This window comes from Rhinolophus hipposideros (assembly GCF_964194185.1).
Source record: "Rhinolophus hipposideros genome assembly, chromosome: 19".
Classification (NCBI taxonomy): domain Eukaryota; kingdom Metazoa; phylum Chordata; class Mammalia; order Chiroptera; family Rhinolophidae; genus Rhinolophus; species Rhinolophus hipposideros.
Window position 1 is genome coordinate 2,062,165 of NC_138065.1, and position 25,036 is coordinate 2,087,200.

The 25,036-nt window shown below is 59.1% G+C and overlaps 2 protein-coding genes across 8 annotated transcripts; both read right to left on the reverse strand.

Annotated features, from left to right (window-relative positions):
- Positions 1-27: 27 nt before the first annotated feature.
- On the reverse strand, positions 28-11,258 carry ADAM15 (ADAM metallopeptidase domain 15). 6 transcript variants are annotated; one of them, XR_013991659.1, is made up of 24 exons: positions 11,061-11,258; positions 9,807-9,913; positions 9,100-9,176; positions 8,539-8,617; positions 8,286-8,362; positions 8,012-8,204; positions 7,221-7,286; positions 7,073-7,141; positions 6,828-6,997; positions 6,605-6,689; positions 6,021-6,169; positions 5,762-5,936; positions 5,416-5,508; positions 4,983-5,287; positions 4,703-4,898; positions 4,376-4,453; positions 3,873-3,945; positions 3,517-3,655; positions 3,035-3,104; positions 2,334-2,405; positions 2,177-2,247; positions 1,852-1,923; positions 1,487-1,611; positions 28-1,393 (listed from the first exon to the last, which is right to left on the reverse strand). XR_013991659.1 is itself a non-coding variant. In XM_081024625.1 (23 exons), the coding sequence occupies exons 1-23, from the start codon at positions 11,137-11,139 to the stop codon at positions 1,351-1,353; spliced, it is 2,592 nt and encodes an 863-aa protein (XP_080880751.1). In that variant the 5' UTR covers positions 11,140-11,258; the 3' UTR covers positions 28-1,350. The 6 variants fall into 6 exon arrangements, 5 of the variants coding, with proteins under 5 accessions (XP_080880751.1, XP_080880750.1, XP_080880753.1 ...); XM_081024625.1 differs by lacking the exon at positions 2,177-2,247; XM_081024624.1 differs by lacking the exon at positions 2,177-2,247 and having other exon boundaries at positions 2,334-2,408.
- Positions 11,259-11,322: 64 nt separating this feature from the next.
- On the reverse strand, positions 11,323-25,024 carry DCST1 (DC-STAMP domain containing 1; the record flags this gene model as incomplete). 2 transcript variants are annotated; one of them, XM_081024630.1, is made up of 16 exons in its annotated part: positions 11,323-11,932; positions 13,896-14,009; positions 14,131-14,273; positions 14,761-14,877; positions 15,209-15,335; positions 15,445-15,540; positions 15,668-15,767; positions 17,750-17,907; positions 18,327-18,448; positions 18,970-19,113; positions 19,203-19,419; positions 20,155-20,294; positions 20,638-20,766; positions 24,388-24,462; positions 24,531-24,656; positions 24,964-25,024. In XM_081024630.1, 16 exons carry the CDS (start codon positions 25,022-25,024, stop codon positions 11,681-11,683), a joined length of 2,121 nt encoding a protein of 706 aa, XP_080880756.1. In that variant the 3' UTR covers positions 11,323-11,680. The 2 variants fall into 2 exon arrangements, with proteins under 2 accessions (XP_080880756.1, XP_080880757.1); XM_081024631.1 differs by lacking the exon at positions 24,388-24,462.
- Positions 25,025-25,036: the final 12 nt, after the last annotated feature.

The following is a 25,036-nucleotide window of genomic DNA, read 5'->3' on the forward strand; positions in this document are numbered from 1 at the left end:
GTGGTGAAGGGGGGGGGGGGGGGCTGCGGGAAAGGGGGTGGAGTGCGGAGAGCCACAGGCCACACCCCCGGATAACTTTCAACCAATGGGAGAGCGTCTCCGCCTCTCCACTCGGAGCCAACTCCCGTTAACCCCCTTCACGCCGCTGCGCGCCGGGTTAGCCAAGCTCCTGCCCAGGCTGGACCGCGTTTCGAGGGGGCGAGAGGAAGGATGTATTCCACTATCCAGGAAGGCTTTTAAGGAGGCCGTGGCTTTTGTGTCTGCGTCAGTACAGGATAGAAGGCCTTATCAGAAGTTTGGAAAATTTAAATAGGAGCAGACGCCCTTTGCCCAGAAAGAGTAAAGTGAGGCCGGGACCAGGATCCAAAAAGCCTGTCCAACCACCTTAGCACATCGCCCTCTTTCTTTGCACATCTAGGGATGGCGCTGGGGGAAGGAACAGACCGCCTCCTGGGACACCCCTTCTCTCCTGACCCCCAGCCTTCGGTGGTGAGCTCCATGCCCACCTTGGGGTTGGCGCCTGTCCCTTTCCGCCTTACACCTCCTTTCTGGGCTGGGGGGCCCACGCGGCCCCAGTCCCGAAGACGAAGTAATGAGGTGGTTGCGGCTTGTACAAAGCACCTTTGTTCCCCAGCCCTCAGGTGGGGGCGGGGGAGGAGGCAGGTGCGCGGCCTTGGGATCGTGGGAGCCGCCGCCCAGCTCCGCCCCGGCTCCGGGGCTCTGAGAACACCAGCCAGATCCACTTTTCCCAGCTACCGGTCAGTGTGGGGACGGCGGGTCCAAGAGCTTGACCCCTTCGTCGATGGGGTCCCCAGGCGTTGGGGGCGAGGGTCTGGCGACTGGGGATGGCAACAGGCGTTCCAACTCCTTTTGGTACTGGATTACGCCGAGAGTCATCCCAGGCTGGGCAGACACAAGCCGCGAGCATCCCGGCGGCACGCGCTGCCCCAGACAGGGACTTTAGTCCTCCCTATCCCGTCCGGGGCGGCAGCGTCTCCTAGCGGCCAGAACTGAAAACGCAGCAGGGGCGACCTGGCCTTCCCTGAGTTGACAAACTCCGAGGCGCACTTCCAGGGGCTCCCGTTTATTGCAACTGAGCAGAGACAGGCTGTGCACAGCTCCCCAGCCAGGTCCAGGGCCCAGCCCCTCCCCAGCCCCGCTGCAACTTCGTGGGCGAGTCCGCAGGGTGTTGCTGACAGCTCTCGATGGTGCCTGCTGTCTTAAGGCGCCTGCTCCGTTGCGTCCAGACTCCAGCTCCTTCGGTCATCCATCGTGTGGGACTCCAGCAGGGGGTCCGTCGCCTTTTTAAATCCTGAGTCCGCGTTGGAGGCAGCGGAACCTCAGGAGAGGTCAGAGGTAGAGCGAAGACGCGGCTGGGGGCGGCGGTGCAGGCCTGGGGTACACAAAGCCGAAAAGAAAAGGTCAGAGGTCCTTTTTCCCCACCACTTGCCCTGCCCACCCATCCGCAGCGCCCCTCTGTGCCCACCTGGAGGGTACCAGTAGGGGCGGGATTCCAACTCCTGGGCCAGGCAGGTCCTGCGAAGGGCGCCGGCCCTGGGGGTCGGCAGGCAGTGGCTTCCTCGGAGGTGGGGGCTTTGCAGGCCCCTGAGACTGAGAAAGAGAAGGTAGAAGGCGGGCTTGGGAGGGTGTGTCATGTTGGACCCCCCCATGCAGTGGTGCTGGGGAACACCAGCTTGTTGGGGGCAGCACCAGGTCACCTTTGTCTCCAAACAAACCTGTCACCTAGAGATGCCACCGGGTTAGGTGCCCTACGGCACAAAGGGGCATCTTGCAATGGCCACAGCCCTGGGTGGGGGAAGAGGCTGTGCCCTTCTCTCCCCCCACTGTTACCTTCAAATGCCTCACCACCGGGTCAGCAGGCAGAGGGTAGGTGGGGGGATTGGGTCGGTCAGCCCGCTCAGCCTGAACAGAGAGAGGGGCAGTGGCTGTGAGAGCACAGCAAGAGGCAGTGGGCATGCAGGTTCTCCCCAGGGATTCAGATGAACATGCAAAATCAGCCAGGGGGCAGGAGAGAATGGGGACATGCGCGCAGGGCTTGGGTGCATGCCAGCAGATGCCTGGGGAAGGGAGGTATGGGTCACCGTCGTGTCCCTGGCCGGCTGCAGTCCCGCCACTGGCCACCAGATGGTGGTAGAAACCAAGGCAGGAGGCTCACCCTTTGCTGCTTCTGGGGCTCAGAATGTCTGAAGGCTGAGGGGCACCCTGGTCCCCTAATGCAGAGCAACACTGGCAGGGAACAGGGATGAGAACTGCAGTTGGGCACCAAGCCTCCCGCCTGCCCTGGGCCAGGGCGGGGCCTGGCCCAGATTTACCTGGAGTCTCTTGGGCACAGGGTCAGGAGGCAGCGGCCTGGAAGGGGGTGCCGGGAAGCCAAGAGCACTAGCCTGCTGAGAGAGCCCCCAAGGAGCAGACAGGCACACAGTGGGGTGGGGGGAGGGAGCAGAGAGACAGATGTGGGCAGACGGGGGGTTAGTGCCTCAGGAGGGGCAGCCAGGGCCCCCGGGGCTGTGAGGGTTGTGCAAGCGGCTATTCAGATGCACGCAGAGGGGGTGACCAGTGGTGGAGTGGGCATGCCGACCCCCTCCACACACACACTCCTGTCGTCAGATGCAGAGGGCTCAGGGCAGGGGCACTCACCGGCCCTCCTACAGGCTGCACTGTCTCATCAGGTCCTGGCACACTGAAGGCCACTGTGGGCCCCACCCCCCTTTCCCTCCAGGGGCCACTGCTGGGAGCAGGGGTAGACCCACCTCAATGCCACCAGCTTGGGGTGGCCTGCTCAAAGAGCTCAGCAGACAGACCATCCTGTAGGGGACTGCCCCTCCCCACTCCGGGCTGCACTTTGCATCTCAGCCCGCAGCCAGTGGGGAGCGGGGGCTGGCCCAGACTCCTTTGCCTGACTCTTTGGCAGTGTCTTTCTCTGAGTCTAGAGCCTTCGATTGCCCCACCCCAGGGCCCAAGCTGGATGCCCAGCCCAGGTGGGGCCGTCTCTCCTCTGGCATCCAGGACTCACCTTGGCACCGGACATCAGCGGGGCTCTTTGTGGGGGTCCTGGACGTTCTGGGGGACCAGACTGGGCTGCCCTGAGCAAGGAGAAAGGCAAGAATGGAGAGGGCCCAGCTTCCATCCATACGCAGCCCTTGAGTGGCAGCCCTTGGAGAGGAGGGTGTGTGGGGGCTTAGACCTGATCAGGGGTGGGGAGGGGAAGCTGATGACCTTGAGGAAGAGCCTCCCTTCCCCAGCACAGGGGCGGGGCGGGGAGGGCAAGGCAGGGGGTGTCGGGAAGTGGCCCTAGCATGCTAGCTGCCCCGTGCAGGTCTACAGTAGAGATGAAGAGCTCCAGGGCACACGGAGGGAAGGGAGGTGTGTGGGGTGTGGCCCAAGGGGCTTGAGGTCCCAGGCAGGTGGCGGGGGCTGCAGAGGGGTGGGGACAGGGCTCCAGGCTGTTGCCCTCAACAGAGCTGTGGAGGGAGCTGGCAGCAGGGAGGCTGGTACCTGTATTGGCAGCTGGGTCCCTTGAGCTGGCAGAGTCGCTGGCGCAGGCGGGCACGGTGCCAGTAGCTGGCCCCAAGCAGCCCCAGGATCAGCAACAACAGCAGGCTGAGCGGCAGCCCCGTGGTCAGGGACCTGGTGGCTGCAGGGTGAAGGCAGGTTTGAAGGTGTGCAGGGCTGGGGAGTCCACAGAGAGTGAGGGGCGGGGGCAGAAGGTGAGGTCCTGTGCTCAGAGGAAGTGAGGGGCTCAGGGGTCACCGAGAGTCAGGGAGCCAGCAGTGAAGGGATTGGAAAAAGGGGGGGTAGAGGGTGAACCACTCTGCCCTCCCACAGTGGCCCCCGCGCCCAGGCCATGCTACCTGTGACCCGGGCACTGCAGTCCGGGGGTGCCCAGCCTTCCTCACAGTGGCAGTGCCTGTTGCTGTCGCAGACCTAGGAGGTACGAGTTGAGAAATGAGGGGCTGTGCGCTCTGGGGCCGTGTTTCCCTGTCCCCAGCTTTTCTAGATCTCAGATGTCCACAAATGGAAGGTGTGCTGGGATTATGGGGTACAGCAACCCAATGCTACGGAGAGAGGGAGTCTATCTGCACCAGAGGAAATTAGATCGAACTACCACTGTGAGTGCCTTCTATATGCTGGCACTGGGCTCCAGGCTTTCCTGGGCATCTCGCGTACCCCAGGAAGTGGGTACTGTAATGAGTCCATTGGATAGATGAGGACACTGAGCTCAGAGAGGTTAATAGCCTGCCCTGGTCACACAGCTAGGCAGTGGAAACGGGTATGTCTGCTTCCAAAGCCCATCACCCTTTTCCTCCCTGGAGGTTCTCCGCACCCCTGCCACCTGCCCCCTATGCCAGCTCACCCCGTGCCCATGACATTTGCTTCGACATTCCTGTGCTCCCAGGAGATCCACGGATTGGCATCGATGGTCAATGCACACCTGCCAATGGGGAGGAAGAGCAAAAGCCACGTTCTCACAAAGCTTCCTGGCGCTGGAGTCCAACACAACTGAGGCCACACCCCAGTGTGACAGAGGGGGAAACCAAGGCTCGTGGGACGACAGGACTTGGCTCAGTCACAACGTGAACTCCCCTTAGAGTCTGCGCCCCATAAACTGTGAGGTCTGGACATTGCTCACCTGTACACAGGTAGCCCTCCCCCCCTGGGCTCACCCACCCTGGCTGCTCACCAGGCCAGGGCCACAAGCTGTGCCAGGTAGAGTCAGGAGGGGCTGCGCCACGTCGCGGCCCAGGTCCAGGTGTACCCAGCTGCAATCTGTCCGGGTTCCATTGGCTTCCAGGGTCTCCCAGCGCAGATCCAGGGCTGAGCCCAGCAGAGGCTGGGCCTTGCCCCCCTGGCACTGCAGCTGCCCGCAGATGGCGTCTCTGGGGTGAGGGAGGAGGCGTAGGCTCAATGGGAGCAGGGCCAAGCCTTCCACAAACCCAGCGAGGAGCCATTTTCTCTCTTACCGAGGAGCACAGGACACGTAGCTGCCTGTAGGGCTGCGCCCACAGTTCCCAAAGGCATCCCCCCGAGTATTGGCAGTGAGGAGGCAAAGCGGTGTGGCGGGCTGGGCCCCAGGTCCCCAGAGAGCCTGGCACTGCTGGGCGTAGGAGGCACACCGCCCCTGCACGCACACAGCCTGGCCACCAGCGCACGGCTCCCCGTCCCCCAGGCTGGCATCAGGCGGGCATTGGGAGCTGTCCCCTGTGCAGAACTCGGGCAAGTCACAGTCCCCTCTGGCTGAACGGCACTGCCAGCCCGCCGGGCGCAGCTGTGGAGGGTGAGTGAGCGTCAGTGGGGGGCCAGGCAAATCCAGCCGGGCCCTGGGAGTCAGAACGACCCTCTCCGCCCTGGTCCCTGGCAGGTGTGCTCTAGGAGGCCAGTCCGGTCTGTGCCCACCTGGCAATTTTGACAACAGGGTCCATCGGCTGCACACTGTGCCCCTGGCCTCAGCTGGCAGGTGAAGGGGTCACAGCAGGGATCGGTGCAGTCCTGTGGGTTGGGGTACAGGGGGGCTGAGCATGCAAGCAGCCTGGCCTGAGATCCTCCCTCCAGAAGCCCCCCTCCCAGAGCCCGACCCCAGAAGGACGCCCACAGAGAGTGAAAGCCACAGCCCAACCACCATGTGCTGACCCTGGACAGGGAGGAGGGTGGGGGTAGCAGGGCCCTTCAGAACCAGAGAGCGGCTCAGGAGAGGGCCCCTGAGCCAGGGCGAGCGCACAGAAGTGGGTGGGGCAAGGCTCACGTTTGGGAAGACACAGGTGAACTGCTTGCCCTGCTCCATGGTCACATTTCTGAAGATAGTGGCCTTGGAGGGCAGGCTGGGCATCCGCTCAAAGAGGCAGCTGCCCATTCCATCCAGGAGGGCTTTCTCCAGGGCCCGTCGGCTGCAGTTGCTGAAGTTCAGGCCTGGCAGGAAGCTGGGGCGGGCAGCAAAGACGGTTGGGGCCGCGGCCCCTCCCCTGCCCCCGGCCCCATTGCTCTGTACTCCTGCAGTTACTCACTCTGTGGAGGCCTCCATGATGCAGCTCTTGGCGGGGGCTGGGCCTGGGCAGGGGCAGCTGTTCCCAGGGGGGTCGTGGTCCAGGCCCAGGCTGTGGCCCAGCTCGTGGGCTATGGAGGAGGCAAGGCCCAAGATGCTGGTGGAGTGGTCCTGCGGGGAGGTGTACCACAGGTCCAGAAGCAGCCCAACAGCTGCTGTCCTCTGCTCCTCTGACCTCTAGGGCACTCAGCAGGCACCGCCTCCCCCAGTTGCTTCTAAAGCAGGAGGAGAGCCCAGGCCTGGGTGGCAGGAAACCTGGGTCTGGCTCAGCGCTGTTCCCCTCCCTCACTGTGTGACCCTGGGAGGTCACCTCTGTTCTTTGGGCTTCAGCTGCACCCCCCCCCCCATAGGAAGACCTAGGTGAAGACTGTACCCTGATGAGCTGGCCACCAGTGCGGTGCCCTGACAGCAGAGGCCACCTGAGTCACCCCTGTCCTCTGTACCCACAACTTGGAGTTGGGCAGCTTTGCAGGGGGGTTCAGTAAATAGTGCCACAGTGCGGAGGAAGTTCACTGGGAATGGGGAGGAGCCCCAGAAGTCGCTCACCATGTTCACACCTCCTGAGAAGTCAGGAGAACAGATGGAGTTCTGAATGGCCATGCCCACCACGGGCCCAGAGAACGCGGTAGCACTGTGGGGTCGAGACGTCAAAGGTGAAGCCCAAAAGCCGAGGTGGCCAGAGAGTCAGGGCCTCTGGGAGGGAGTTGGGGTGTGTAATTGGCCAGGCCAGGGCAGAGCCCGCCCCACTGGCTGAGCCTGGGGGTCTTACGTCACCAGCTGGGCACTGTCATGGGGCAAACGAGGCAGCAGATGGGTCCGGCGCCAGTGGAGGAAGTTGTCTAGCGTGAGACCTGGGTCCTGGCTTATCTCGATCCAGTCTTGCTGTGTCCAAGCCTCCAGGCCGACTAGCACCACGCGTACGTTCAAGGGCCGGAAGAACTGAAAGAGCTGGGGGTCAGGAGGGTGCACCCACGGCCAGGGGGCCGTAAGGAGGCCACCCAGCCCGACACTCACTGTGTCCAGGAGGAGGGCGACTTCCAGTGTGCGGTTCATCAGGCGCTGTATGTCTGGGTACCTCTGGACCTGTGCGTGGAGAGGCGGCCGTAAAAGGCATCAGGGTAGGCGGGGTCAGGGGAAGCCATTCAGGGGCCAGCAAGCTCACCTCCGAATGATCTGCCACAATTACCAGCTCGATGATCTTGGTCTCCGTCACCACGTCCCGCCTCCACTGTGGAAAAGGAGGGGTTAGGAGGCACCTCCCCACACTCCCTGCCCGCAGCCACGCAGGGCTGACTGACCTGTGTCCACTCCCACCCTGTGGGGGAAGGCAGAGTGAAGGCAGAGGAGAGTGAAGAGTCCACTGTAGAGACAAGCCACCGTGAGCCCGAGAGGACAGGCATGTGCCCGAGGTGGACGGAGAAGTAGGGTTTGAAGCGGGGAGCAGAGCCCCGCTTTTCCGGCTCCAAATTCAGGGCTTTTCACACATTTTGAAAAATTGTAACAGCCAACACTATCAAATACCACATGCCAGGCACAGTTCTAAGACTTCACGTATATATTAAGTCATTTAATCTTCACAGCAACCCTATAAGGTGAGTAGTTCTATTGTCCCCATTTTACAGATTAGGAAGCTGGGTTCTTGTTGTTTTCTGGTCGGTGACTGAGATAGTTTCTACATCGAAGAGAGCTCCCTGCATGTGGGATCATAAGACCCGAGGAGCCTGAGTCTAGTACGTACACCGAAGTCCTGGATATACCACATCTTAGTTGAATGGCCTTGGGCAAGTCACTTAACCTCTCTCACTGAAATAGAGCTCTCCATAACCCCTCCCTCTCAGGGTGTCTGGGCAGAGTGAAGGAGGTAATGCTCACAGAGTGAGTGGCAGTTGCTCCCTTAGTAGGAGCTGTTGTCACTGTGAACAGATAACCAGCCCTCCTGCCATTTCTCCTCACCCGGCGAGTGTGATGCTGTCCCGGGGAGCGCCCTGGTGGAGTCTGAGCGGGCACAGCTTTCCGCCAGCTCAGGGCACATGTGTGGCCTGGCAGGAGGAGGTCTTGGATCCGGGAGATAACGGGAGGACCCTGAAGGTCCCCAGGCCCCAGCTCCAGGGCGTAGCTTTTCTCTGGGGATAGGATCACCAGGCCCCTAGAGAAAGAGGCAGGAAGTCAGAAAACTTTCCAGCTCATGCCCGGTCACTCTCTCCACCTTTGTGGGATCCGCCCGTACCTGAGCCCCGAGCAGGTGCAGATGGAGGCCCAGGAGTCTGTGTGGCCCTGCACTCCTCCCTGGTAGCAGCAGTTCTCCTACAGCACAGAGACACAGTGCCAGCTCGAGGGACAGGCCGGGGTTCGAACCCAGGAGACTCGCCTATTGGTGAAGATATGCAGCGTCCTCCCACGTCCTCCAAGACGTCACCCTCCAGCTGCCCCCTCCCTCTTTCCTTCAGGTCAGAAACAGGGCACAAGAGGGCCTTACTCACCAGTGTGTGTCCCTCACTGACTACCCGGGTGCCATCAGGCTGGTACCACACCAGGGTCGGGGAGCCTGGGACCAGCTCCCTGTGGAATGAAGGAAAAGGAGGGGAGTGTCAGCTGCCTTCCAGGGTGGTACAGTGACAGCCTGAGGCTGAAGGTGGTAGAACTGTGGCTGGGGGCCAGGAGATCCCCCAACCTTCCTGCTTCCCACAGAGGCAGCGGAGCATAGTGCTTGGGCCACAAACTGCCAGGCTATCTGGGTTCCAACTGGATTTTCACCACACACGAGCTGTATGACCTTGGGCAAGGTTTTTCTTTTTAATGAATTTTTATAAGAGTTTATCTGAGCCAAACTGACGACATATGCCGGGGAGCAAGAACTCAAATGTTCCCTTGGGCAAATTATTTAACCTTTCTGTACCTTTATCTCTCCATATATAAAATGCGGACAATAATAATACATAATTGTATCTACCTTATAGGGTCGTTATGAGGATTAAATGAATTCAGGCATTTAGTACCTGACACATAAAAATTGTTAGTCATGTTACCGTTATTATTATTACCTATTCTGTAGCAGCTCCAGGATATGACTCTCACCATCCAACTCCAATTGGATCTGCAAAGTCTCAGGCGCATTGGTCTGTGGGCATCAAAGGGCAGGTCACCTCCCTGCCCCCGCCTGAAATTCCTATCCTCCCTGACCAGAAAATGTCAGGCCTTTAGGAGAGCACCATTACATCATTGGTGGGGGGGGTCCCGCGGGAGGGGCCAGGAAGCCCCGCCTGACCTGGGGCATTGTTCTGGGGGGTTGTGTGGGGAGGTCAAGGAAGGTATCTGAGCCGCCCCCCTCGGCTTCCTGCCCAAAGAGGAAGCTCATGGAGGACCCAGTGCAGGCCCCAGCCCTTCCTCTGACTCAGCTTTAGAATTGGGGGTGGGGGAGGGCGTTTGGTGAGGTCCTGACCCTCTCTAATTCCCCCCCACCCCCGGGAAAACTGACAATATAAAAGCAAGAAAGCACGTTTGGCCTCAGAATTTCCCAGTGGAGATGGATGGGTTGGGTGGGGCTGAGGCAGACAGATGTGCATAGAGGGGAGAGGGAGATAAATGAAGCCAGGTGTTGGGGTGTGGTGGGAGAGGCAGCCAGACCTGGGGTGGCCGTGCCACAGTGGGGTCCACTCACCTGCCACTCAGCCAGGCTTTGCCTTGAGACACCTGATTGGGTGACATGGTGGGGACGTATTTCTTTACTTGAGGGGAGAGGGAGGCTTACCTGAAGCACCTCTGCTAGGCTGAGTGTGAGGTTGTCCTGAAGAATCTGGGGCTCCAACGGCCCACTCAGGGCCCTCTCTGGCCTTGCTTGCTCCTCCTTGGTGCCATCTGCAGGGTCCCCAGGGCACCCCAAGAGAGAGCTGAGAGAATCAGCACCAGGGCTGGGGGATAGCTGTATCCTCTGACCCACCCCGCTTCCAGTGCATCAAGGCCCTACTCTGCCTGAAGGACTCGGGCACTGCATCGTGGGACTTAAAGGGGGGAAGGGGGGACTTCTCTCCAATATTTTTCTTTCATCCCAACAACCCAACCACAAGTCCCCAGAGAAAGAAATTCAGCTTTCACCTTGTCCAGCCAGTGGCCCATCCCTGTCCCCCTCAAGCCAATCCCAGTTTCTCAGAGGGACCCTCCCCACTCTCACCCAATCAACCCCCCCAAGGAACGCCCCCTCTGAGGACCGGGCCAAGCCTCGTGGCCGTGGGCCCACTCACCCTCCCCTTTCCTCACATCGGAGATGCTGGGAACGCCCATTTCTGGGTGAGCAGTGCAAACACCCCCCTCCCAAAACACCCTTCATGCCCAGTCAGGCACACCCTCTGCCCACAGCCTCCGCTTCCTCCGAGTTCCCCCCCTCCCCACAATGGCCCTCTCTCCTCCGGACACTCCACCCCCGCCTGCCCTCTCGGCCCCTGGCCCAAGACAGCAGCGGGAAGTGAAAGTTGCAAGGAGGAGTTGCTGTCCCAGCCTCTTTCCTGGCCAATTCTCCCCTCTTGGCTTCTCCCGGGGCCCGCCCGCTCAGCCAGGTTTCTGGTGGCATCAGCACCGGGGTGAAGGGTGCCTGGCCGCTCAGGCCTGGGAGGAGGGGCCGGGAGAATTCTCGTCCTCAAACCCTAAGAGCCGTGTCCACTCGGCTGCCTGGCACCAGGTGGAACTGTCAGCTAGGCCCCAGAGGAGCGAGACGTCAGGCCTGGGGGCAGCGACCCTCTCCCACGAGCCTTAGGGGATGGGGCGCTGCTCCAGGCCCCCCGGTGCCTGGTCCCGGAGCCTGGAAGTGTCGCGGGGACCGTGCCGAGGATGACCCTCCTTCCCTCTCCACGCCAGTCGCCGGGCCCTCGGCCCAGGACAGCAGACCAAGGCGGGCCGCGTTCCGGTTGGGGTCTCCCAGAGTCTTCTTCTGACCCCAGCACCCCAGTGCCTCCCGACTTCCTGCGCCTCCCTCCAGTCCACCCCGGCCTGCTCGCGTCCGCGCACTTACCTGTGTCTGGGAGCGGCCGGGAGGGAAGAGGGCTGCCCGCGCCCAGGAGTCCCAGGGCCCACAGCAGCGCCAGCCGCATGGCAGCTGCGCCCCGGGCGGGCGGAGGGCAGCAGGTGCTGGGCCGCGCGCCGACGAGCCGCGGCGGCTGGGTCTGCTTCTCGCACCCGGTCGTGCGGCGCCGCCACGCCCCGCCCCACTGCGCCCCCTCCCCCGGCCCAGAGCCAGGCCCCGCCCCTCCGCGGCTCCACCCTCGGGTAGGCCCCGCCCCCGCCGCGCGCTGGGTCCTAAAGACGCCGGACTCAGCCCGAGACGCCCCTGCACCCGCTCTGCTCTGCGCCGCTGCTTTCCCGCTACTGCGCAGGGTGAGGCCCGGTCCGACCGGCGTGGGCGTCGCGCCTCTACCCGCCCGGGTCCGGACCTCTTGGTACCAGCTGTGCTGCCCTCCCGCTTCTCGTCCGCCGCCCGGCCCTGCGGCGATCGGGCGGGCCAGGTCTTCCGACTGCCGACCAGGCAGCGCCGGGCTCACCCCCGCCCCGTACCGGACCCTGCGACACGCGGGCCGCAGGAGCGGACACGGCCGTTTATTAGGAGCGAGGTGGGAGAGCGGGCAGAGCGCCCCTTCACTCCGCGTAGGCGGCGTCATCGTTGCTGTCGCTGTAGGCGGAGGAGGACAGCTCCTCGCGGGGGGTGCAGGCCGGGCATCGCCGCCGCATGTCGTCCCAGCACGACCGGCAGTACACGGCCGCGCAGTCCGCAGTCGGGCACACGTAGGACTCGGGCGTCTCGGGGGCCTGGCACACCACGCAGCGCCGGCGCAGCCAGGGGCGCAGGAGGGGGCAGCAGCGGTGCAGGGCGTCCACTAGGCGATGGCGCTGTTGGGGGGCGAGGAGCGTTTAGAGCTACTTGGGGACCGAGGGGGGGGGAAAGGGACCGGAGGGGAACGGGACAGCGCTTCTCGTCTGAAGTCTCAAGGCGGGACAATGCCCACGTGTTGGAGGAAACCGGACTGGGCAGACCCCTGTAGGGCAAGGGTGCTATGAAAGGGCGTCCTAGACGGCCTCTCTCCCCCATGATGGAAATTGGGAGGATGGAGCCTGCATTCTCCCAGCCAGGAACCCCAGCAACCATCCCTGGCCCTTTCCCATCCATCATCTTATTTGGTTCTCATGGTGGGGCTGATAAGACTATCACCACTGTGTTCCCCACTTTACAGAAGAGAAAGACGAATCTCACAAAGGTTAAGTGACTTTCTCAAAGGTACACAGATAGCAAGCAATCAAACCTGGCGGGACCCAGGTACCCTAATGCCAAACCACAAGCCTGGTGCATTATGAGCCCCCTCACTCTCACCCTTTCTCCATACAATTGCCAGGAATTCTCCACAGGTCACCTTATTAGGTCACTCTTTGCTCAAGAAATTCCAGGAGCCGGCCCCCTGGCCAAGGCGGTACGCCTTCCTGGGTTTGGCCTCCAGAGCCCTCCACAATCTGCTTCCTTTCCAGCCTCTGCTCCATCTTACCCCTCCCTGAACGCTGCATTTTCTGTGCCAGTGTCTCCTTCAACTAGCCCTGGCACTTGGCATTCCCTTTGGACTCTAAGTCTTTTGCACATTCTGCTCCTGCCACTTGGAATGGCTGCCCTTCACATTTCCATCTGCCCATCAAAATCCAGTTTACTTCAGGATGGGGCCGTGGAATCACAGTATGTTCATTTTTTCATCAGCTATTTATTCAGCACCTATTGTGTGTCAAGTGGCGGGAGGGGGGGAGGTCTGGGCACTGGAAGAAAACGTTAAGCACACACACTCTCACTTTTATGAGTTTTGTTAGGGCTGATTAAATAAGAATGGCTGCCACTTATTTTTTTATATATATATAAAATCGGGCCCCGTGCTAAGAAACTGTAAGTAAATTTAACTCAATTCAAACCATAACCATATAAGGGTGATCCTGTCATCATCATCATCATCATCATCATCTCTTTTGCAGGTGAGAAAACTGATGCTTGGAGAAGTGGTCACTTGCCTAGGGTCACACAGTGACAACTAACACGTGTATAAAACTTGCTACGTGCCTGCACCTCGCATGACAGTAGAACTCATTTCATCCTTACAAAAACCAGGTAGGATAGTTAACTCCATTTTACAGAAGGAAGGGAAACCAAGGCGTAGCATCTAAGTAAGTGCTCAAGACCACACAGTTGTCACAGTAATAAGAGGACGAGTCAGGGTGCACACACAGGCCCTCTGGTACCAGAACCTGACAACCCCTCTGTTACAGATCTCCAGTGAGCAGGCCTGCAGGGCTGTCCAACCTCCCCATTCTTCAGAGGGAGAAAGTGAGGTCCAGGGAAGACTATGGCCAAGGTCACACAGTTTAGTGAGGGAGAGGGGGCCGGAACCTGGTTCTTCCCACTCCATGCCCTTTCTATATACCATGTGCCCCTTCAGGAGGCCTCCTTGACCCCCAGCTCCGTGCCCCTCCCCTGCTCCTCTGAACCGCACTAAACTTCTGATCTGCAGCCCTCTCAGTAGAACCTCTGGCTTTGTCTCCAGTCCCTTGCTTCTGATGGCTTTCCTTTGATCAGATTGTGTCAGGTCTGATTCCCCTTTTCTGGCTGCTTCCTGGTCGTCCACCCAATCTCTCAGGCTCGATAGACTTGTAGGGCACAGAGATGGACAGCCCATGGCCCATGGCATGAGCCATGGCAGAGCTCACTGAGCTTCAGGAGGGCTGGGACCTTGGGGTGGGGCTGCTGGGTGGACAGAAGGGAGATGCCCTTCCCCCACAGTTCTCAGACCTAGCCAGGAGCCCAGGAGCACAGGCCTGGACTTACCGGGGCCCTCTGCTGTTGTGCCTGCCTCACAATGGCTGCCCTCCTCAGTTGGGTGAAGGCTGCCCTTTTCCTCAGGAGCTCATTGTAGAAAAACAGGGTCCGCTTCTTCTCTCGCTGGGGCCAGGGACAGGGGGTCAATGATAATGACAGTGCTGAGGGGATGGCCTCCTCCAAAGATGGCATCAGTGGGGGGGACTGGGTGCGTGTAGGGGTGGAGAGGGGAGGGCAGGCGCACCTTGGGGAAGTAGAAGGTTGCGATGACCCTCCGGAGCCGGTAGCCGAAAGCCTGGAGCAGGCAGAGACCCACGAGCACGGCGCTGGGCAGCGCGGCCCTCAGATAGGCCGTGGCATCCAGACACACGGGCTGGGGCAGACAGGCTGGGGGCAGGGCAGGCCTGTCAGGGGTCTGGCAGGACCGGCCGGCTGGACAAGGGACAGGGCAACCCTGGGTGAATTCCTCCAGCCAGGCGAGAATCCAGGTCAGGTGACTGGTGCCTTGCTGTCCTCCTACCTGCCCCTCACCCTGCAGAGCTGCTCTGCCTCTGGGCCCACATGGCTGTTTGCTCAACGTGGCACAGGTGTAGGACATTCCCATCCTAGTAGGCAGTTCTGTTGGGCAGCATGGCTCGAGGGCTGGGACCCTCTGGCCCGAAGGCCGCAGCCCCCGACTCCTCTGATCCGTCTATCATCCTCCAGCCTCCAGCTCTTTAAGTTGGACCTGATATTTACAGTTCTGATTCCCCAACCCAAGCATGCTGACCCCCACCTTGCCACACCCAAGGTCCTGTCCCCCAACTCTTTGCATTGGAAAGACCCTTGCCCCCAGCTCTCAATTCCTGTGAGCTAAAGTCTCGGCATTACTCACGCATGTTGTTTGACTCCACCACTGTCTCCGAGGAGGTGTTCAGGGCCCCAATGGTTTTCCGAAGAAGCCAGGCAAGCATGGAGTCTCCCCCGACTTTCACCTCCAATTTATGACTGCCTGAGGCCAGGACCAGGCCATGGGGTGGGGCGTGGCGGGGTAGGGCCATGTCAGGAAAGAGATGGAGTTAAGGGACCGGGGAGCGGTCAAGGCATAGAAATACTTCTCAAGGGCACTTTCCTCCCTTCCTGTTGCAGATAGTGTGAAGGGGGTTGGAAACTGAGGTTCCCCCCCCAGTGACAGATGTCAGGTTGCAAGGCTGAAATTTGACCCTGAGGAAGCCAGGGAGAGGCTGAGACCCAGGAGGAGGTGACCGAATTGGAAGAATTGGGATGGGGTGGGTGCACAGGCGGTGGGAGTTCTCTGGGGCTTCCTGAGAGGTGGGGCTCACTGCGGAAGGAGTACTCCAGGAAGGAGTGGTGGCGGATGGTGTCGAAGATGGAGTAGAGAGCCCAGTCCAGTCCACACAGCACCAGGAACAGCAGCAGAATGGGCAGTGTCTCCATGAGCTCCCTTACCTGCCCGAGAGCAGGAGGGCTGGAGCTGCCCGCATGCCGGGCATGGAGCCCTCTCTGCTGCCTCCCCCACCCCCATCTGCCTCAGTAGTTGCCTCCCTGTCATCCTCACCACGTTCCTCATTTCCGTGGCCTGGATAGTGGGTTCGTAGGGGAAGATGACGGTTTTCTTTTCGGCTTTGCGCAGCGGCAGCAGAGTCCGCCTACCCTGGAAAGATTGTCCACACGGTGAAGCACACCTAGGGCCCTCTCCCCTTTCTCCTCTGCCCTCCCCGAGTATGAAGCCACACAGGGCACACAGCAGTGCACCCATGGGCAGGGCTGGGCCCACTTACCAGCTTCTTCCTGCGTTCATCAATCTGACAGAAGTAGGTGCTGATGTAGATATTGTCAAAGCGAATGTCCCCATTATAGCTGTCCACGTAGGAGAAGGACCTGTGGACGAGCATGTCCCCATTCTTTCCAGTTCTCTGCACCCACCCCCAACCCTGGGCTCCTTTGAGACACAGTCATTCAACCATCCAGCCAGCAGGCACCAGGCACCATCTGCCTCTCAAACATCCTAGGAGAAGACTCTGCCCTGCCCCCCAGCAGCCTAGGGTCCAGTGAAAGACAGACACTTACACAGCTGATGAGACAGATAGAGGAGAGGACGGGATGTGGTGGGGGCCCAGCCTGTCTGAGAGGGAGGGCCTGGGAGGTGCCTGTGTGTGCATGGGAGGAAGGGGGGTTTCCCAGGCATGGATCTTGCAGGGTAAATATCAAGCAGAGGAAACAGCAGGAGCAAAGGCACTGAGATGGTAACCCATTGAGGTTGCAAGAGTCACCTGACCCATATGACTCTTACATTCACTTCTTTAAGACCCTGACTCCCAGCTGAGACTGCAAAACATCTCCTAGAGTTCCCTTTCAGCAAAACTCATCCTGACCATTTCCCTTCTCCTCTGACACCCTGAGTACAGCAGTGTTTCCCCTGTGTGTGTGTGCACACACGTGCGTGCATGTGTATGTAACTGTCCCTCTGTGTTATCTCCCAAGATCCCACATAATGTTTCAGTTTCCTAAGGAAAAAAAGTTAATTGTAGGAAATTTGTTTGAAACGGTAAAATTACATGAAATAAAACAAGTTCCGATGCTGTTCCAAATCCATACATCTTTGCCTTTAAGATAGAAATAACTATAAATGCAAAGAAAGACTGTGAGCGCCCCCTTGTGGAGAGACCTACCAAAGCTGCGCAAGGTTCCCCGGAGCTTGGGCCCCGCCCTCTAGCCCACGCTGTCCCTTCAGTGAGTGACCTCACGCAGGTTTAAAGCCTGGCAATGCCAAAAGACTCTGTGCCTCCTTCCTTCCCTCTTCAAGCTAGCTCTGTGACCTCTTACATCTTCCCCTTGCTCCATCCTTCTCAGGCCAACGTCCTGCCACGCCTCACTCCAGCCAGGCTCCCTGACCGCTGACCCACCTTGGACTCCTGCCTCCAGCTTGCCCCAGTACATCCTGCAACTGTCCCCAGTTCAGGGCCCTCCTGCAGGGCTTTCCAGATTGTTCTGGCCATGCCCACTTCAGCCTAGTCGTCTGCCCTCTGCATCCCACAGATGCCAGGACCCTTGCCCGAAAGAACACCCTTTCTCTCCTAGACCATGGCACCCATCGGCAGCCTTTTGAAGCCCAGTTACGGCCCTTACGGGGGCGTCCCCTCAACTCCCACACCAGTCCCCAGCGCTTGAGTCATCTCTGTTCTGTGGAAGCCTCTCTTGCCTTCCCTCGACCAGGAGCTTCTTGAGGGCGGGAATATGGCTCATCCATCTTTGTCCTCCCACGGGCATGCACATAATCACTCACTGGCAGTTACTCTAGGCCCTCCAAATGGGCAGACAGAGCAGGAGCCTCTGCGGCTATTCCTGCCCAGCCCCTGCCCATCCTCTGCCCATCTCAGGCATGTGGGGGTGGAGACAGGAAACAGAGATTCCAGAGGTCAGCAGGGGACAGAGAGCAGGACCCAGGGCAGCCCAGCTGGACGCCAGGCTGGGTGGGGTTGAGGACTTTGGTCCAAAAGGAGGGAGAGTAGCTGCCAACGCAGCAGGCGGGAGAAAATGAAAGCAGAATTGGACGATAAAAATGGCACAAAGTCAGAGCCAAGGGGGACATGAAGGGTAAGAAAAAAATCAAAAGTCAAAGCGAACAGTGGAAAAGAGCTTTGGCATAAAGGCTGGAAGGAGGTAGATAAATGAAGACAGTCGCCCTTTTAAGGTGGCAGGACTGTAGGTAACGTTTCTTCTGACAAAATGCCCACATGTCTTTTCATTTTGTGTAAACAATGAACCGAGCTTTATGAAAGGAAAGTTAAAGGCACACACATATTCCCATTCAGAGTGGGAGGTGGGCCCTGGGGGCTCCGGGGGCAGGGTTCAGGGCTCACGCTCGGAGGACCAGCAGGAAGGTGCAGGACAGCAAGACTTGCAGCAGCCCCAGGCCCCACTCCAGCTGGGCCTCCTGGCTTCTCACATAATCCCGCAGCTCGCTGCTCACATGGCCCCAGCTCGTGTTGACGCCCACCAGCGCGGCCTGCTTCTCTTCCTGTTGGACGGCATGGGTGCAGACCCAATCTGCTGCAGCCATGCAGGCCCAGACCCAGCCTCTCCCAGGCCTCTTTCCCCCATGCCCCACTCATGTCATGTCCCCTGGCTTGTCCCAGGACCTGTGGGAGCTGCCGCTTCCTTCTCTCGCCACCCTGCTGGACATGGTCTTCCCCTGCACCTGCATGAGCCGACACCCTCTCACACCAGGTTGACCATTCTGCCCCAAAGTCAGGTCCATGCACACCACAGGCTCAGCAATGGCCATCTCGCTGTCACCTAAGGCCAACACCATTCCCCTCCCTCTCCCTTTCCCTCACACCGTCACCTCTTTCCTGTGCCTGTTACTTGCCTGTCCTCAGGCCCCATTCCCTGTGCCCTCCTCCCACCCTCCACCCCCAGTATTTCCCTGCGTCCTACCTTGAGGTCAATAGTGGCTGAAAATTCCCCTCCCAAGTCACGAATAGACTGGTTGAGGGAGTCGTAGGTCTGCCCGAAATTGCCTTCCAGTGGGATGCGGCTTCGGCACCAAACGCCCATGGCTGGGGGTCATGGGGCCAGGTCAGTGCCGCCTTCCGAGCCGGGCCTCCGGGCCTCCCTCCCAATCCTCTCCATTGGGCTTTTGGCCTCCCTGCTGTCTTTCTACCACTCTGACGGTCCACTCCCTGCTCTCTGTGAATTCTCTTTCCCAGGGACAAGGCCTGATTTCCCCACTGTTTCACCACACGTGAATAATGATGGCCCACATTCATAGAACAGCTCCTCTGTGTGTCTGCTCTGTTACCCCCTTCACAAGCGTTAGCCCCTTCGATCCTCAGAAACCCTGAATGGGATAAGCACCATTCTATGCCCACCTTTCAGAGGAGGCAGCGAAGCTCAGACTTAGCTGTGACTTGCCCTGGGTCACAAAGCCAGTCCGTGGAGGGGCCCCTCTGAGGGTGCCGTGTCCTCAGAGCCCAAAGCCTCCCCGCCTCACTGCTTTGGTGCCCCACACCTACTCAGTGCTCCCCAAAGACTCAGTTCCTAGCCCCGCAGCTCCCCACCCTCCTACAACTGTGCTGACCCTTGGCAATGCCACAGAAGAACTTGAACTTCATGGGCACGCAGAGCAGGTGCTTGAGCAGAGGGACCCAGATGCGTTGCATGCACTCTTCATGCTTTTGGTCAAACCAGCGGCGGCAGCTGAGTATGGCCTGGTTCACCACATCTGTGGGGAGGGACAAGGGCTGTCAGAGGTCCCCCCAGCCTGGCCCTGTGGCCGGTCCCACCCTGCCCCGCCCAGGGGACACCTCTCACTGGAGCAACGCAGCTTGGTCTTCATCTCATACATCTTTTGTGTGGAGAGGTGGTGTCTGGAGGCCACGGCGCGGTTGGTCCGCAAGCCTTGAGCTGATTCCCCCAAGCCCATGGCCTCCTCAGCTGTGTAGCCGGTCTCACTGCTCACCTGGGCGTCCAGGTCCTTGAAGGCGCTAGAGATGTTTTGAGCCTCTGCCCTCAGTGACTCTTTGCTGCCCTGGGGTAGAGGGGGAGAGTGGAAAGGGGTCAGGGGTGAGAGCTTAGGGCTTCTGCTGCCCAACGGCCTGTCTTCCCTCCATTAGCCAAGCTGGGGGCTCTTACCTCAGGCCTGCGGGAGCTTAGACCCTGAGATAGCCTCTCACCTCAAACTCTGCTCTGTTCCGTCCCTGGGAGCCCCCTCCGCTACCCAGCTTCCTCTGCTCTGCTCACCTGCCAGGCTCCCAGCTCCTCCTCAGACCTCCCATCCCAGACCCTTGCTAAGTCAGGGAAGGCCTCCCCTGGCCCTTGAACTTCACCCCACAGCACCGACCTCTCAGACCACTATGCCATCTCAGGGTCCCCGACTCCCACGCCCCTCAACTCTCCAAAGCTCCCAAACCCCCAGGCTCCAACATCCAATTCCCAAGACCCTGGTCCTGAACGCTTCTGAATCCTCAAGGCCAAGGTCCCCAGTTTCCTGACATTCAAGTTCATCTGCCCAGAGGACCACCCACTCAGGTGTTTGGAAATGTGTGTGGGGGGCAGCGTGTCCTAATGCCTGGGAGCAGGGGCTTTCCTGGCATTTAGTGACAAGGGACCAGGGAATATCCTGCAATGTTTGGGGAGAGTCCTGTAAAAAACACCAGGAGTATCCCCATTGGGAAGGTGTAAGTCCTGGGTCGACTCCCAGCTGATGTCATCCAGGCCCCCCGGGAAGAGGGACGCCCTCGGCCTGCCCACGTGGGGTGCTGACCAACAGGCCCTTGAACACGGCGCGCAGGGGGGCTGTAGAGACGCGCCAGGCTGCACGCGTGTTGTTGATGTGCAGCTCCACCGTGCAGCCCAGGGACGCCACCACTTCGTTGAGATTGTGCCGCAGGTTGGCCGCCGGTCCTGGGGAGAGTGGGGGGAGGTAGGGCATCAGCTCCCGCTCAAGCTACTAACTTCCTGAAGGCCACCCCTAGCTCCCCCTCTGCATGCAGTGACCGCCTGAGCCCTGCACAGGATGGGACCCAGGAACCTGGGGGAGGCCATCGCATTCAACCCCTGATTTTTTCACCTGTGTAAACCAAGGAGGCCCAGAGCTGCGGAGGAACTCTCTCAGGGACACACAGCAGGGTGGAGCAGCTGGGATTCGGGTCCCACCCTTCCTTGTGCACCAGGCGTGGCTCCCACCGGGTGTCCCCTGAGGGTCACGCCTTCAGTGTCACTAACTGGTATCCAGGGGCACACTCACCCTCATAGATGGCAGCCAAGGCATATCCCAGCACAAACAGCCTGCCCTCTTTGCCCAGCATCTTGGGGACCAGCAAGAGGCTGGCACAGCGGATGTGAGGGGAGGTCCCCCAGCCCATGGCCCCGAAGCCTGTGAGGAGAGCCCAGGCGGTGGTGAGGCAGCAAGGATGCTGGCTTGTTACCAGGTTATGAGAGCAGCCCCCCACTCCAACGCCCCTCTAGAACCAGCACCATACTGATCTTGTCCCCATTTCCGCTGGCTCTGATAGGCCTTCTGGCCACTCATTCATTCATTCATTCATTCATCAGCCATGTGCAGAGTTCAACAGTGCGCCAGTCTATAGAACAGCTTGGAGAGATGGCTAGAAACCTGTGGTCGGTGGTTGACTTTGTGTGTGTATGTGAGTGTGTGTGTTTGTGGTAGGGAAGGGGGCCGAACTGCCAATCTCTAGGCTGGATTCCTACCTACCCAAGGTAGGGAGCAGGGAGAACAAGAGGAAAATTCTGGAAATGGGCACTGGTGCTCAGAGCGGTCGGAAGAGAGGTCAGAGCCACCTCAACATTCCTCTGACACCTACAGCACCTGACACCTACTGTCCCTTAAGCATGTACCTCTTGGTAGCTTCTAGCAGTTTCACATGTGTCTCCTTGTGGTCTCTGAAAGGAGACAGTGAGCTCCTAAAGCTCATAATCCAGGGAGAGAGACAGACGAGTAAACAAATGACTACAGCCCGATGTGCTCAGTGCACAGGGTGGAGCTTACAAAGAGCTGTGGGAGCAGGGGAGGGAGGGAAGGGGCATTTCTGCAGGGACGGGTGGGGCTGCGACTGCTGGACAAAGGAGATGATATGTCAGCTGGGTCTAGAAGATGAGTAAGTGTTATTAGGACGGCATTCCAGGCCAAAGGCGCAGCGTAAGCTGGTCCGGGAACCCAGAAGGTTCCTGTGTGGATAGAGGGCAGGCCCCTGGATCACCAAAGCAGATCCCAGGTCCTCACACTTCACTCCCTCTCTGCTGCCCTCACCCACCCCCGTCCTCTCTCACCGGGAGGAACTGGTCTATGGCTTCCTCTACTGCTAACCTACACTTGGACTTCACGAGGCAGCCAGGGTAATCTTGGGAAAAGGGAAGTCAGCACACGCCCCTTTTCTGCTGCAAACCATCCGGTGGTGGCTTCCCACCACACTTGGGATCAGATCCAAAGTCCCTCAGCCCGGTTGCAGGCCCCTGTGGCCTGGCCCCGCCCTCCTCAAGTCGTCTCGTGCTTCGCAGCCCATCGCCCACCACGTCCTCCCACGCAGCCCTTGTGCTGTTCCTGGCACACGCCCAGGTCATTCCTCCTCTCAGGTCTTTGCCCTGGCTCTTCCCCTGCCAGGAGCACCCTCCCCCACGCTTCACCTGGCTGGCTCCACCTAGTCATACAGGTTTGCTGCAAACCCCTTCAGGTGCCACCCAACAGTTTGTTCTGCCTACTTTCTTGCTCACACAACTTGGTTTTGTTCAAGGGCAATAGTTGTCCCTCCTCCACCCCTGGGGGTGCACCTGGACTTGTCTCACCCAATCATGGTAAAACAGGACAGGGAAAGGGGCTTGTTCTGCGGCCATGGCCTTTTGGCCAAAGACTCCAGCTGAGGGCGGTAGGTGACAGTCACCCTACATTCTAGAGAGAGCCCCATGGAGCTGTAGACGCCCTCTCTGGGATCCCAAAAGAGCAGAGTTAGTCTCTCACCTCTTACCCTGACCAGTCGAGATAAAGACAAGGCCAGAAATCTGAATTTTCCGGAAGTGGGGAGAAGCGGTCAGAGGAGGCAGACACATGGGCTAGCAAGTCTATGGAGAGGATGGGCGCTCACTTCCCCACATCAAGCGAGAGGCTCCAAGACGGGAGCTTCCAGAAGGGGAACCTGTTGCTCCCCGGGCTGGGCTCCTGCTGAGCTGCAGAATGTGGTGGGGTGGCCATCAACACACAGAGCCCGAGAGCATGCGTGTGGGCGTTCAAAAGGACGTCTCCTGGAGTTGGGGGGACCTGAACTGGGACTGTAGTACTTGCTCTCATCATGGCGGGAGAGAGGGCAGGCGCCAGCTGCCCTGCTTCTCCAGTTTGGCAGGGCTGGGAGTATGCATTTCCCTGGGGACAAGGGTCCATTTTGGAGGGCAGCAGGCCTCGTCACTTGTGAATGTCCCCATCTAAGAGGGCACCTGCCTGGGGGAGGGACCCAAAGTAGGAGGCCGAGGGCAGCCTGAGGAGCTACAGGGAACTGCCTTCAAGGTCAGCCAAACATAACCGCCCTCGGCCTGGCAGGGTCCTGGGTGTAGCAAGGTCTACACAGAGCCTCCAAAGAGACTGTAAACACCCCAGAGACAGCCAGGGCGTGAGTGCCTGCCACACAGAGGTAGGGGAATTATAAAAGTATCAGTGACTTCAGACTTTTGTCCCTTTTCCTCTAATTCTTCTAATCCCCTTTCTGACATCAGAAGCAGCAGAGGGGAAGGAAGTAGAGAAAAAATGAGCGGCTGTGCCCCCTTCTTCACTGCAGAACCCCCACCAGGGGTCAGGCCTGAGGGGAGGGCAGGAAGGAGGGACGAGACTTGAGAAGGGACTCGAGATTGAAATTTTGATATAGACTGGATTGGATCTTTGAAACTTAAAAATAGCCATAATTACTGGAGCAGGACTTGGTCTTCTAAATAAAAATAAGCGGAAAGCTAAGGGTCTGTGTGAAGGGTCATCGGGGGAGAACAGTTTTGAATACAGCGGTCAGAGGAAAAGTAGTGTCCTGTTGGAATCCCATAGAGATTAGTCCATTGAGCTGGTTCCATGCCCCTTGCCTGGGGTAGGAAAGGGCCTGGCTGCAGCTCTGCCCAAAGAGGCTAAGGGGAAGCTGCTGGGGGGATTACAGGAGTTTTCTTTGTTCTTAAAAGAGATAGCAGGAAGGGACGTCTGGTATTTTGACATTGTTGTATGAAGATGTGATGCCTGGAGGTGCTGCAGCCGATTCATGACCTGAAGAGGGGTCGTCTACAGGTCAAAGACCGCAGAGATAAAAGATGAAAGGAGCCTGACTCCTCAGTGGGTTTACTGAGCTGAATTATCCACACTCCAAAACCACTCTCTACCTTAAAACTTGTTCTATGAAATGATACGCTTTCTCTACAGCTAAACAGCTCTTGGGTGGGTTTTCTGTTCTTGCAGCCCAACACCTCCTGATACAAGGTCTCCATTCAAATGCCACCTTCTCTGAGAAGCCTTCCCTGACTACTCAAGCGAGGGTAGCACCCAGCCCCTTTCCATCGCATCCTGGTTTACTTTTTTCATACCACTTGTCACGATCAGAAATGCTCTTGCTTACTTCTTGCTCATTTATTGTCCAACTCTCTCCACTAGAATGGAAACTCCAAATGAGAGCCTGTCACCCTTGTTCCCTGCTGAATTCTCAGCGGGCACAGTTAGTGCTGAATGAATGAATGAATGAATGGCACTTACCAGGAGGAGTAGGAAACAGGCCACAGAGGTGAGATGGGCATCAGGAAGACTTGTGGGGTTTGAGCTGCATCATGTGGGTAACGGAGCCCCTCAGACTAGGGAGACCCCTAGAACATAAGGACTGGGGGCCTCTTCCCTCTGGCTCTCCCCTTAGAGCCCAAGACGAGGCTGAGACCACAAGGGACATTTGGGTGCAGAACAAGCACGCGCAGACTCCCCCCTGGGCACAGGCCTCCTGGGTGTCCCTGTCCTCTGCCCAGCACTAACCCACCAAGCCGTACAGCGCCATCATCTTCTGTTCTTCATAGATGTTCATAGGATTCACCAAGAGCTGAAAGAGACCTGAGGGCACAGGATCAAGCCAAAGGTCAAAAGATGGGTCCCACCCCTGACCTCTGCTCCACACTCACCGATGGCCAGGAGCCCCCCGGTGCCTGCCCCCAGAAGGAAAGCAGTGACCGGAAACTCCCCCGGTTGGCGCCACAGGAATCGGTGACAGGACGCGGGCAGCCCCCAGTGCAGAAGCTTCTGTACTGCTGAGGGGTCAAAGAGTTTAGCCCAGTAGGGCCAGCACTCAGGCCGGGACGCGGTGCATTAGGATTAGGGGCTTGCAGGGAGGTAGAGGCTGGGGAAACCTGGATGAGGGTGGCAGGAACGTGGGGGATCCTGAAGAAAGTGGGGCAGACAGGAAAGAAAGAAGAAAGGGCTCGGCTGGAGGAGGGCACTGGATGAGAGGAGTGGGGACCCCAATGCATGGTTGAAGGGGGTGCTGGAGGGGAGACTGGATGAGAGGACTGGGGGTTGGAAGTGCTGAGAAGGGTGGTGCCCTGATGATGGACTCACTGGTGTGGGGTAGTCTCCTCCTTTGCCCTTTTGCTCCATTCTGGTGAGGTCTGGGGTCCATAGTCTGCTCTGT

Excerpts from the sequence above, each read along its gene's own strand:
- ADAM15 (XM_081024624.1), bottom strand. The coding sequence starts at position 11,139 with ATGCGGCTGGCGCTGCTGTGGGCCCTGGGACTCCTGGGCGCGGGCAGC. Across the intron at positions 9,914-11,060 it reads CCGGCCGCTCCCAGACACAG|ATGGCACCAAGGAGGAGCAA; the intron begins GTAAGTGCGCGG and ends GGGACCCTGCAG. Across the intron at positions 4,899-4,982 it reads TACGTGTCCTGTGCTCCTCG|AGACGCCATCTGCGGGCAGC; the intron begins GTAAGAGAGAAA and ends CCCTCACCCCAG.